At 44.4% G+C, this 13989-nt stretch overlaps 1 protein-coding gene across 6 annotated transcripts in view; it reads right to left on the bottom strand.

Moving 5' to 3' along the window:
* Nucleotides 1–13989, bottom strand: part of LOC144686770 (solute carrier family 35 member F5-like) — a 138261-nt gene that overhangs the window by 7746 nt on the left and 116526 nt on the right. For all 6 annotated transcript variants that reach the window (XM_078552414.1, XM_078552420.1, XM_078552416.1 and 3 more), the window contains one exon: nt 6304–6458. In XM_078552414.1, coding sequence (XP_078408540.1) covers nt 6304–6458 — 155 coding nt within the window. The remainder of the gene's footprint in view (nt 1–6303; nt 6459–13989) is intronic.

The raw sequence follows: 13989 nt of genomic DNA, 5'->3' as shown, positions 1-13989 counted from the left end.
AAATTTGCTGATGATACAAAGATAGGTAGAAAGGCAAGTTGTAAAAACACAGGGCAGAATATTACGCTCGGCGTGCGGGCCCCTAGCTGCTCATAATCCCTTAGCAGAACATTTCTTGGTCCTACCTATGTCATTGGTATCCATGTGGACCACAACAACTGGATTGTTCCCTCACAAGAACATTCCCACTTCAAGTTCCTCTCCAGCCCTGGGGAAATGTCCTCAGCCCTGGCACTGAACAGGCAACACAGTGCCAGAGGATCTCTCTTTCTCACCAGCAGAGAGCTATATCAATCCCCTTAACTATACTGTTCCCCACTACTACGACATTCCTTTTCACTCCTCCAGCTTGAATGGCCCCCTGTACCATAGTGTAGTGGTCAGTTTGCTCATCCTCTCTGAAGCCCCTGTTGTCACCCACACAGGCTGACAGAACCTCATACTTGTTGAACAAGTGCAAAGCTTGAGGCTCCTCCAGTGCTACCTTTTGGAAGCAGATACTGCCTCACTCTTAGTCACACCCTTCTGTCCTTGACAGCGGACCAAATATGAAATATAGGTTGCAGAGGAGATTTACAAGGATGTTTCCAGGACTGGAAAACTGCAGCAATGAGGAAAGACTGGATAGGCTGGGGTTGTTCTCCTTGGAACAGAGGAGGCTGAGAGGAGATGTGATTGCGATGCACAGAATTATGAGGGGCCTGGATAGAGGGAATGGGAAGAGCCTATTTACTTTAGCAGAGAAGTCAGTGTCCAAAGGGCATAGATTTAAAGTGACTGGTAGAAAGATTAGAGGGGAAATGTGGAAACATTTTTTCACCCAGAGGGTTGTGGGAGTCTGGAACGCACTGCCTGAAAGGGCAGTAGAGGCAGAAACCCTCAACTCATTTAAAAGGCATCTGGATATGCATCTCAAGCGTCAGCAGGCCACGGACCAAATGCTGAAAAGTGGGATTAGGCAGGGTGGCTTGTTTTTTGGCTGGCACAGACACGATGAGGCAAGTGGCCTTTTTCTGTGCCATAAAATTTCTAGGGTTCTAAGTACTTAACCCAAGAGGTGTGGCTGCCTTCTGGTCGGAAGTGTCTAGGTAAATTTCTCCTGCCTGGTGCATCACAGGGTCCGAAGTTTGGGCTTCAGCCAAAGATCCTTAAGCTGCAGATATTTACTGCAGGTGTGGTTGCTGTGTTACAGCAATCACCACCCAAAAGAGTGGGTGAGGACCCGGAGGCAGGAATCACCACCTGATGGTTATTGCCCAGAGTGGCACAGCACAGGCCAACAGTGAGGTCGTGAGGCTGCCACTGCTCTTTATGAATCCCAGGGCGAGAGGTCCTGTGGGAAGGAGAAAAGAGGACAATAGGAGCATGTGTCTGTATGCTCTAGGCCCACATAGCGGAGCCTGGTCTCCAGTCGTCTCAGACCTTCTTGCCACTGGATCAAGGCTTTGCTCCGTGAAGCTCGTGTGGTAGCTGGTGTGCAATGGCCACCCCACACTAAAAGAACTCACGAATAGGCATCTTCCACGCCCTTAAAATGAAGTTCGGGACCTGGAACATAAGGACCCTCATGGACAACCCTAACCGTGACTGTCCGGAACGGCATACTGCTATCGTTGCCTGGGAGCTCAGACATTTCAACATTCACATGGCTGCCCTAAGTGAGACTCAGTGGGCAGGGGAAGGCCATCTCAAGGAACAAGGTGGCGGTTACCCTTTCTCCTGGAAAGGTAAGCCAGTAGAAGATGGCTGCCTCCACGGGGTTGACTTTGCCATTAAAAACGAACTAGTTGGCTGTCTCAAAGACACCCCTTGCGGGATAAACAAGTGCCTCATGAACCTTTGGCTCACCCCAGCCCAGAACCAATGTGCTACAGTCCTTAGCATGTATGCGCCAACACTGGATGTTATAGACGAATCCAAAAAGGAATTTTACTCCAGCCTCAAGCAATCTCTGGCCTGAGACCCAACATGCAATAAGTTGATCCTCCTTGGTGACTTCAATGCCAGAGTTGGGAAGGACACAGACCTCTGGTGAGATGTAATCGGCAGAGATGGGGTAGGGAAATCAAACGCCAGTGGTACACTGCTCCTGACAAAATGCCTAGAACATGGCCTTGTCATAGTCAACACCTTGTTCCATCAGAGAGACAAGTACAAGGCCTCATGAAAACATCCTCACTCCAAGCAGTGGCACCTGCTCGACTACATCATTGTCCGAGCAAGGGACTGCAAGGACGTGCGTATCACCTGCGCCATGACGGGAGTCGATGACTGCTGGACGAGCCACCGCCTAATTTGCTCTGTCATCAACATCAATGTAGCCCCAAAGCATCAACAGCAATAGAAACAATGCCACAGGAAAATCAACACTGTGGCACTCAAGGACCCTGATGAGAGCCCTATTCAGCAAGCGCCTCACTGCCAACCTAGTGACTCCTGGCGACCCAGAGACGCAGAGTGCCCACAGCGCCTGGTCTGCCCTTAAGGCCTCCATCATCAGCACTTGCAAAGAGACGCTTGGTCACTCGGCCAGGAAACACTAAGAGTGGTTCAATGAGAACGGCCAGGAGATCCACAAGATGATAAGTCGCAAGTGCAAGGCATTTCTGAGCCCGAAACAGCAACCCAACTCAAGAGCAGCTCTACATCGGTTGAAGACTGAGGTCCAACAAAAAACCCGTGACCTAAAGAACAGATGATGGGCGAAGAGAGCGCAGAGATCCAACAGTTAGCTGACAACTATGATGTGTGACGTTTCTTTAGAGCAGTCAAGACCACCTACGGCCCAAGCACCTAAGGCCCCACTCCACTGCTGGCCAAGTACGCAGAGGTGCTCATCAAGAACAGAGAGGCAGTCAGTGCCCGCTGGGAGGAGCACTTCGAAAATCAGCATAACCCCAACCTGGCATGAGATAGAAAAGGCCATTCAACAGCTAAGGAGCAACAAGGCATCAGTAGATGGAATCCCTGCCGAAGCACTAAAGCATGGCGGAGAAGCATTATTGGCGTGAATACACGGCCTCATCTCCCTTATCTGGAAGGAGGAGAGCATGCCAAGAGATCTCAAAGAAGTTGTAATCGTGACCACCTTCAAGAAAGGTGACAAGTCTGACTGCGGTAACTATAGAGGAATCTCTCTGCTGTCGGCAACAGGGAAGGTAATCGCAAGAATCCTCCTCAATTGTCTTCTCCCTGTGGCTGAAGAGCTCCTCCCAGAGTTGCACTGCCCACCAAGGGACACAACAGACATGATCTTCAGTGCACAGCAGCTGCAAGAGAAATGCAGTGAACAGCACCAACCCTTGTACACGGCCTTCTTTGACCTCACAAAAAACCCTTCAACACTGTCAACCACGAAGAATTATGGAGCATCCTCCTCAGTTTTGGCTGCCCCCAAAAGTTTGTCACCATCCTCCGCTTGCTCCACGATGACATGCAAGCCATGATCCTGACCAATGGATCCACCACAGGCCCAATCCACGATTGGATCAGAGTCAAGCAAGGCTGTGTCATTGCACCAACACTCTTCTCAATCTTCCTTGCCACAATTCTCCATCTCACCCTCAGCAAGCTTCCTGCTGGAGTGGAGCTAAACTACAGAAGAAGCAGGAACCTGTTCAACCTCCACCGCCTGCAGGCCAGGTCCAAGGTCATCCCATCCTGTGTCATTGAACTACAGTTTGCAGACGATGCATGCATCTACACTCACTCAGAGGCTGAGCTCCAAGCCATTGTCAGTGCCTTCACCGAGGTGTACGAGAGCATGGGCCTTACACTAAACACCCGTAAGACAAAGGCCTTCTACCAACTTTTCCCCTCCACACCACACTGCACCCTCCCCCACATCCACCCGCTCCCCCTACCACCGTCTGCCCCACCTGTGACAGAGACTGTAGGTCGTGCATTGGGCTCTTCAGTCATCTGAGAACTCATTTTTAGTGTGGAAGCAAGTCATCCTCGATCCTGAGGGGCTGCCTAAGAAGAAGAAGGTTGTTGTGGATCACACTTGTGTCCAACAGCTCCCACATGTTATAGCTACAAAACATCACCTGCCCTGCCATTTCAAGTGTATATTGTTTTGACTAGTTAGGATTTCAAATTTTGAAACATAAATAAAAAGGAATGACTTTAAGTAATTTAACTATTTAAGCTATAAAGTTAATATAGTACTTGTATCTTCTTGGTCCTAGTTTAAGCAACTGCTCTAGTCTCGAGAAAATAACTGTAAAATTTGCCAATTAATCACCTTCCTGCTCACCTAATTAATGCCTCTATACCTCAGCTCTCAGGTCTCTTTGTCTCTTGCTCCCTCTCTCAGGCCACTCCTTGTCATTTGAATGACCAGAACAGAATCTCCGAACTCCCGAGTTAAGTATTCTATTGAGCTAGCCTCCATGCTGCTTACTACCATGCTACCTAGGCCCAAACATCTTCAGCTGCTTCAATGGCCTTCTCGCCAATAATGTCAGAAGTGGGGTTATTTGCTGATGAATTACAACTCCTCAGATAATGAAGCAGTCTGTGCTCTCATGCAACAAGAAGTGCTAAACATACAGGCTTAATCTGATAAGTGGCAAGGAACATTCATGCCATACAACTGCCAGGCAATGAACATTTTAAGAAACGAGCCTAAACCCCTCCCCATTCAATAGCATTACCATCTCTGAACCCCCAAACACTAACATCCTCACCATGAACCATAAATTTAACTGGACCAGCCACATAATAGTGTGGCTACAAGAGAAAGTCAGGGGCTGAGTGTTCTGCAGTAAGTAACTCACTTTCTGACTACCCAAAGTCTTTCCATTTCCTAGGGGGAACAAGTGTAATTGAATACACTCCAATTGTCTGGATGAGTGCAGCTATAACAACACTTAAGGTGCTCAACACCATCCAGGACAAAGCAGCCTGCTTGACTGGCCCCCCATTCACCGCTTTAAACATTCACTCCTTACATCACCAGCGTAACATCATTGCAGTATATACCATCTGCAAGGCGCACAGCAGCTACTGGACAAGTCTTCTTCGACAGCACCTTCCAAACTTGTGGCCCCCACTGCCCAAAAGAGCAAGGCAGAAGACGCATATGTACACCGCCACCTGTGAGTTCCCTTCCAAGTCACGTATCATCCTGACCTGACTTGGAAATATATCGCTGTTTTGCTGGGTCAAAGTCATGGAACCCACTACGTGACAGCACTGTGGTGTACCTACGTTACATGAACTGCAGCAGTCCAAGAAGCCACGTCATCATCACCTTCTCAAGAACAATTAGGATGGGCAATGAATGCTGGCCTAGCCAGCAAAGTCCACACCCCAAGAATGAACTAAAAAATACAATGAGAAACCGTCTAATTTTGTTTTCCCATGCCCCAGTAAAAATATGACCTAGTGGTATGGTTGAAAATAGTTTAACATTATCACAAATATGAAAAGTAATGTGCAGCTTGAGGGTAAGAACTTGGGTAAACCTGACTGACATGCAACCTTTAAAAAAAATACAAAGGCAAAATTGAGATGAAGATAATGGGCTCAATTATGGTTTATTCAATGAATGTTTCCAGCCTTTGTTACCAACAAGACTAATCAGGTATACATCTCAAGGTCTTCTGATTATAACAGGGTCATGATAACTGGATTGGATAACGCTACGTTGTAGACAATGACTGCTAGTCATCCAGGCTTGGTTTCAAACGTACTGAGGATTTCCTTTGCCTGCTGGCCGTAAGGGCTCTTAAATGAAATGAGTTTGAGGAGTTTTAATCCAGCAGCTACTGATCAGGAAGTTAACTGCCAGCCCCTGGATTTTATTTAACAGAAACAGTGCAAGCTTCATACTGGGTGTGGTACAATTGAATTTAAAATCACATACATTTACAACACAGAAAAAGGCCCTTCAGTCCATTGTGTCTGTGCTGCCTTGCCTTCTCTCCATAGCCCTGTATCTTCCTCTGCTTCAAATATGTACCCCAATATACCATTACAACATGCAGTGCAGTCTATCATCACTTTCCATGGCAAAGCATTGCAAGTTCCATCAACACTCTAAGTAAAGAAATTTCTCCAAACCTTTCATTCACCTTTTAGTGGCATGAAATTAATTGTTTATGTCCAAAGAAGTTTGCAAACATCATTTTTAATTGCTAGTGTAAAGCATATTTATTGTCTTTGTACTGCCATTAACAGCTAAAACATGTATAACTAGAAAGCGTACTGCATCAGTATAACCCAGCACTTTCAGCTCCTCATTACCCTAGGAAAGTTTCAATCAGTGTTTGCGGTATACATAATATAAGACAATACCTCTGAATGCGATGTTTCCTGCATATAAATGCAAATATCCGCCTAAGGCCAAGCATTACTGGATCCCAGTTATTATAGTGACATAAAAGAGTTGCAATGAAGAAAGAGAGAAAGACTGGAACTGATCCTGCAAATAATAACCATGAAAACTCCACCTAGAAAATTAAAAATAAAGGTTAGAATTCATTTGAGGATGCAATTTTTTTGTCTAAATTTGCATGCTAAAATTTTAAAATATGATTTCTGTTATATAAAATGACTTATGGCTCATTCTTATTTTACTCTTTATTTTAAGGTAAAATTGTTTAAACAGATGTACCAAGACACATTTTTACATTATTATACGGTGTCATATATAAAATATTATACATACAGTATTATGTTGTCTTATAGAGGGAAAAAAACAGCTCTGGTAAAACATCCTTTATTACAATAAAATATTTGGCATTGACTCCTACAATTATTATGACTGACATCAGTTTGCTTGATGAAGCCCAGCAGAACTTTAAGGGTTATATAAATATATGTTAGTAATTCTTATGGAATGGATAAAGTAGAAATAATCCATTTGGCCAAACTGGTCTATGCAAGTGTTTATATTGCATAGGAGCCACCTTCCACTCTAACTACCTCCTGTCACAATGCTCCTGTAACCCTTTATTCCTTATCTGGTCATGCGCATTAAGCCTCCCCTAAAGCTCCAATGCTATTTATTCGAACTATTCCATGTACTCTGAAAAGAAATTCCTTCTAAATTTTAAAGTTGATCTTTCAGTGACAATTTTACATTCATGTCCCTTGTTCTGAACTCAGCAACAAGTGAAAACAGTTTCTTCAAATCTACTCTATCAACCACTTGATAATTTTAAACAGTTGTATCAAGTCTCCACTTAGCCTTCTCTTTTTCAGAGAATAAGACCCTCCAACCTACTTAATCTTTCTTCATAGTTACATCCCGCTTATTCATCCCTGTAAATTTTTTCTGCACTTTCTTCAGTGTTTCTATATCCTTTCTGTATTATGGATGCCAGAACTGCACACAGTATTCAAAGTGTGATGTAATCAAGATCTGGAATTCGCAGCCTGGTTTGGCAGTGGAGGCAGAAACCCTGAATTAATTTAAAAGGTACCTGGATCTGCACCTGAAGTGCTGTAACCTGCAAGACTACGGACCAGGTGCTGGCAGGTGGCATTAGAACGGCGTCTAATTTTTTTATTTTTAGCCAGCGCAGACACGATGGGCTGAATTGCCTCTTTTTCTGTGTCGTAACTTTTCTATGATTTCTAAGGTGCTATGGAAATTTATTATTGCCTGTTTTGTACTGTATCCCTCTTGTAATGAACCTCTTTTGCTTTTTTTATGGCCTTACCAGCTTGTGTAGCTTCTTTTAGTGATGCACGTACCAGCTTTCTCAGCTCTCTTTGATCCTCTAACCCATTTAGATTCTTAACTTCCAAATTGTAAGTGGCTTCCTTATTCCTCCTACCAAAATATGACTGCACATTTTGTTATATTGAACTTAATTTGACATTTATTCGTTCACTCTGAAAGTCTGCTTACGTCTTTTGTATTTTGATGCATCTCTCCACATCATTAGCTGTATTTTCCCTCCTTCCTTGGTTTGGTATCATCTACAATTTTTGACTCCACATCTCCAATTTGAGCTCCAATTAGGTGAGCAACAGTTGTCCCAGAACGATCCCTGCCGGGCATCATTTTCTACTTATCACTAATCAGAAAATTTCCTTAACTCCCACGATCTGATTTTGGTTTTGTAGCCATCTTTCAATCAATTCTGCTACCTAGATTACATACACTCAGTCATTGGTTATTGAAGGCCTTCTGAATGCCCATGTACACATTTTCAATTATATTGCCCTTGTGTACTCTCGGGTAATTCTTCAAATAATTCAATAAGGTCGGTTAAACTTGCTCTTCCTTTTAGAAATCTGCTGATATTTTTAAAATTACATTCGCACTCTAGATGTTTTGTTATCTAATCCTTTAGGAAATCTTCTGTATTTTTTTCTTTATTCCTTCATGGGATGTGGGCATTATTGGCGAGGCCAACAATTGATGGCCATTCCCAGGTACCTTTGAACTGAATGGCTTGCTATGTCATTTTAGAAAGTAGTTAATCCTCAACCACATTTTCTGGAATCACATGTAGGCCAGGCTGACAAATTTCCTTCCCTAAAGGGCATTAATGAACCAGATGGGCTTTTTTTTTTACAACAATCGGTTGCAAGTTTAACTGACCTTATTTTACAACTTTTCGGTGATGGTTGGCATGGTCAGCATTACTGAGACCAGCCTTTATTTCCAGATTTATTAACTGAATTTAATTGAATTTAAATTCCACCAGTTGCTATGGTGGGATTAAAACCTGTGTCTCCAGAACATTGGCCTGGGCCTCTGGATTACTGGTCCACTATCACTGCCACGACACCACTGTCTCCCCTTGATTCTTACCCCTACATGATACCTACTCTTCATATTGCAAAGTTTTGCACCATGCAGCAAACAATAAGAAGTTTGGAGTTGCTTTTCACGCTATTTAGAAGGAACCCCAATTGGTCTAAGCACCTTACATTTGCTTGTGAACTGATCAATCTTATCCAAATCTTGGGAATGCCATGGGAAAAACAAAAGTAATTCCCACCCTGCCACTTTGCCTGCTGGAAGGAAGATTGCTGTGCTTAAGTTCGGTGGAGGGGGGGGGGAATAAACAAATTTTCATTGTTTTAGATAAATAGCGTGCCATAATTTACTTTTAAAATTTACATTCACACTGAACATTTAAAGTTACCATGTGGCAGCTAGTGCCGTAAAAAGAGCACATGTCTTGTCTTTCCCCTAACGTGACACCGCTGCAATGGAGTTCTCCAAGGGATGCGGCGCTCCGCATTTCCAGAGAAGCTAGGCCCAGAAGACCTGGCAAGAAACGCGGAGCAGCATTGAGGTATGGAAAAGTTTGAGCAGGGCAGCAATCTGACAATGATTGCCGTCCCGTGGAAGATCCGGGCCATTGGCTTTGGTCTTCCCAATATTTAGTTGGAGCAAATTTCTGCTCATCCAGTATTGGATGTCAGAGAAGCAATCTGACAATTTAGAGAAGGTGGCTGAGAAGGGGTTGAGAGGGGTGATGGTGAGGTATAGATGGTGTCAGCGTACAAATAGAAACTGATGCTGTATTTTCAGATGATGTCACCAAAGGCAGCATGTACATTAGAAATAGGAGGGACCCACGGACAGGGAGATGTGAAAGTCATGGGAGAAAAAAAAATGCAGTGACATTCATATGGCAGGCATAAATTTAGAGGTAAACATGGTAGTTAACCTACATGTAACTTAAACAAGGTAACAACATTAGTTTGAAAACTAAAAAGCGAAGTTGATTAAATACATAAACTTTAACTAATTAAATAAATAAAACAAGGTTAGCTAGGGATGGTAGTGCAGGGGGTTGTGCCGCAACAGCACCATGTGGGACTTTGTCGAGAACATTGCAATCCCAGACAATCACATCTGCAGTAAATACCTGCATCTTGTACAACTTCAAGTCAGAATTGTTGAGCTGGAGTCTGAGATGCAGATATTGCAGAGCATCAAGAAAGAAGACAGCTACCCAGACAAACTGATCCAGGAAGCAGTCACACCCCTTAGGTTAGTTAAGTAGAGTGGGTTTGGTTAGTGGTCATTGATAGGAGGGTGTGACTGTGAGTCAGGTAGATGGGTGGGGGACCTTGGGTGCAGTTCTTGAGGAGCCTCAGCCTTTGATTTTATCCAACAGGTACAAGATTGTGACTGCCTGTATGGAGGAGGGAAAAGTCTTCAGGTGGATGAGCCACCCATGTAGGAACATATAATATAGGTGCAGCTAGGAATGAGGTTCTGCTAAGTGGTTTTCAGAACATAAGAACAAATGTAGGCTATTCAGTCTGTTGAGCCAGCATTCAATAAGATCATGGCTGATCATCCATTTCAATACCACTTTCCCACGCTATCTCTATATCCCTTGATGTCATTAGTATCCAGAAATCTATCAATTTCTGTATTGAACATACTCAACAATTGAGCTTCCACAGCCCTCTGGGGTAGAGAATTCCAAAGATCCACCACCCTCTGAGTGAAGAAATTACTCCTCATCTCAGTCTTAAGTGGCCTACCCCTTATCCTGAGATTATATCCCCTGGTTTTAGATTCATCAGCCAGGGGAAACAGCCTTTCTACATCTATCGTGTCATGCCCTGTGAGAATTTTGTAAGTTTCAATGAGGTCACCCCTCATTCTTCGAAATTCTAGGGAATACAGGCCCAATCTCGCCTCATAAAGCAGTCCCGCCATCCCAGGTATTAATCTGGTGAACCTTCGTTACACTCCCTCTAGGGTAAGTATATCCCACCTTAGATAAGGGAACCAAAACTGCAGACAGTACTCTTGGTGAGGTCTCATCAAGGCTCTACACAACGGCAGGAAGACATCTTTACTCCATTTCTCAAATCCCCTTGAGATGAAGGCCAACATACCATTCGCCTTCCTAATTGCTTGCTGCACCTGCATGCTAACTTTTGGTGACTTTTAGTGACTCATGAACAAGGTCACCCAGGTCTCTTTGGACACCTGCACCTCCTAAACTCTACCATGTAAGAAATGTTCTGCCTGTCTGTTTTTTCTACCAAAGTGAATAACTTCACACTTGTTCACATTATATTCCATCTGCCATGTTCTAGCCCATTCACTTAGCCTGTCCAAGGCCTCTTGAAGCCTCCTTGCACCCTCCTCACAATTTACATTCCCACCCAGTTTGGTGTCATCAGCAAATTTGGAAATATTACAATTCATCTCCACATCCAAATCATTTATATAGATTGTGAACAACTGTAGACCTAGCATTGATCCTTGCGGTACCCCACTAGTAACAGTCTGCCATCCTGAGAATGATCCATTTATTCCTACTCTCAGCTTTTTGTCTGTTAACCAATTCCAAATACATCCTAGTATATTCCCCCCAGTCCCATGCGCTCTAATTTTATTTACTAACCTCCTGTGTAGGACCTTAACAAATGCCTTCTGAAAATATAAATAAACATATCCACTTGTTCTACTTTATCAATGTTACAAGCAATATCCTCAAAAAACTCCAACAAGTTTATCAAACATAATTTTTAAACATGATATTTAAGAAGGGTTGTAGAGATAAGCCAGGGAGCTACAGGCCAGTGGTAGGGAAACTATTGGAGAAAATTCTGAAGGAGAGAATCTATCTCCACTTGGAAAGGCAAGGTTTGATCAGGGATAGTCAGCATGGCTTTGTCAGAGGGAGGTCATGCCTAACAAATTTGATTGAATATTTTGAGGAGGTGACCAGGTGTGTAGATGAGGGTAGTGCAGTTGATGTAGTTTATATGGATTTCAGCAAAGCCTTTGACAAGGTCCCACATGGGAGACTTATAAAGGAGGCAAATGCACATGGGATACAGGGTAATTTGATAAGGTGGATTCAAAATTGACTTAGTCGTAGGAGACAGAGGGTGATGACAGAAGGCTGCTTTAGTGACTGGAAGCAGTGTCCAGTGGCGTACCACAGGGATCTGTGCTGGGTCCCCTATTATTCGTCATTTATATAAACGACATAGATGATTATGTGGGGGGTAGGATAAGTTTAAGTTTGCGGGTGACACAAAGATTGGCCGGGTGGTTAACAGTGAGGTTGAGTGTCTTAGGCTACAGGAAGATATAGACGGGATAGTCAAATGGGCAGATAAGTGGCAGATGGAATTTAACCCTGAAAAGTGTGAGGTGATACACTTTGGAAGGAGTAATTTGACAAGGAAGTATTCAATAAATGGCATGACACTAGGAAGTTCTGAGGAACAAAGGGACCTTGGCGTGTGTGTCCATAGATCTCTGAAGGTGGAGTGGCATGTTAGTGGGGTGATGAAAAAGGCAAACGGGACACTTGCCTTTATCAATCGAGGCATAGGCCAGGATTTTCCCCTCGGCGATTTAGGGGCCTAGTCGCCGAGGGGAAAATGACGCGGGATGAATCCCCGACGTCATCCCGATCCATTTAAATTTTTAGGAAGGTGGGCGGACAGCAAAATCAGCTGTCTGCCCACCGACCTGTCAATGGCCAATTGAGGCCATTGACAGGGTAATTAAAGTAATTAAAGACCTGCCCGGCCAACCTTAAGGCTGGCAGGCAGGCCAGGAGCCCTAGTGGGCTACAGATTATTCATGAAACTTCATTCACTGGCGGGATGAAGTTTCATGTCCTTTTTGTAAAAAATTAATGAAGTTTATGTGTTCTTTATTAACATGTCCCATTTCGTGTGACATTGTCATAGCGCTTCCTGTCGGGGCTGCCGCTAGGCGGACCTTAATTGGCCCACCCACTTAAAATGGCGGCGGGCTCCGTTTCAGTGGCGGGGGTCGGCTGGCCACCCACCGCCAAGCCAGTGGGGCTCGCCCACCATCCGAGGGCAAGATTCTGCCCATAGATTACAAAAGTAGGGAGGTCATGTTGGAGTTGTATAGAACCTTGGTGAGGCCACAGCTGGCAACTAATGTGCAGTTCTGGTGGGCACATTATAGGAAGGATGTGATTGCACTGGAGGGGGTGCAGAGGAGATTCACCAGATGTTGCCTGGGATGAAACATTTAAGTTATGAATAGAGGTTGAATAGACTTGGGTTGTTTTCGTTGGAGCAGAGAAGACTGAGGGGCGACCTGATCGAGGTGTACAAGATTATGAGGGGCATGGACAGGGTGGATAGGGAGCAGCTGTTCCCCTTAGTTGAAGGGTCAGTCACAAGGGGACATAAGTTCAAGGTGAGGGGCAGGAGATTTAGGGGGGATGTGAGGAAAAACTTTTTTACCCAGAGGGTGGTGACGGTCTGGAATGCGCTGCCTGGGAGGCTGATGGAGGCGGGTTGCCTCACATCTTTTAAAAAGTACCTGGATGAGCACTTGGCACATCATAACATTCAAAGCTATGGACCAAGTGCTGGTAAATGGGATTAGGTAGGTAGGTCAGGTGTTATGCACGTGTTGGTGCAGAATCGATGGGCCGAAGGGCCTCTTCTGAACTGTGTGATTCTGTGATTCTTTCATAAATCCATGCTGACTCAGCTTAATTTTACCATTCCTCTCTAAATGTCCAGTTATCACATCCTTTATAATAGATCCCAACACTTTCCCTACTACTGACATCAAACTAACAGGTTTGTAGTTCTCCTTTCTCCCTTTCCTCCCTTCTTAAATAGTGGGGTTACATTTGCTACTTTCCAGTCTGCAGGAACCTTTCCAGAATCTATAGGATTTTGAAAAATAATCACTAACGCATCCAGTATCTCTCTAGCCACCTCCTTCAACAATCTGGGAAGAATCTTCAGGTCTGCGTGCGGGGGCAGGCCCTGCTTGCCAACGTGTAAAATGATGCGCGGTGATATCGGGCGTGCATCCTGACGTCACCGCACGTCACTCAGATATTCAGTTCGGCAGGCGCGCAGTGGAGTCGGCTGCGCGTCCGCTGAACTGTCAAAGGCCTATTAAGGCCATTTAAATATCAATTACAGTACTTAACTAAGCTACCCATCCAACCTTAAGGTTGGTGGGCAGGCAAAGAGCCCAGGTGGCCTCCATATTTATCATGAAACCTCATTCACGGGCAGGATCAAATC

The sequence above is a fragment of the Cetorhinus maximus genome, chromosome 11 (genome assembly GCF_964194155.1).
Source record: "Cetorhinus maximus chromosome 11, sCetMax3.hap1.1, whole genome shotgun sequence".
NCBI classification, from domain to species: Eukaryota; Metazoa; Chordata; class Chondrichthyes; order Lamniformes; family Cetorhinidae; genus Cetorhinus; species Cetorhinus maximus.
The sequence above is the reverse complement of the archived record's forward strand: the minus strand, read 5'-3'. Positions and strand labels throughout refer to the sequence as shown.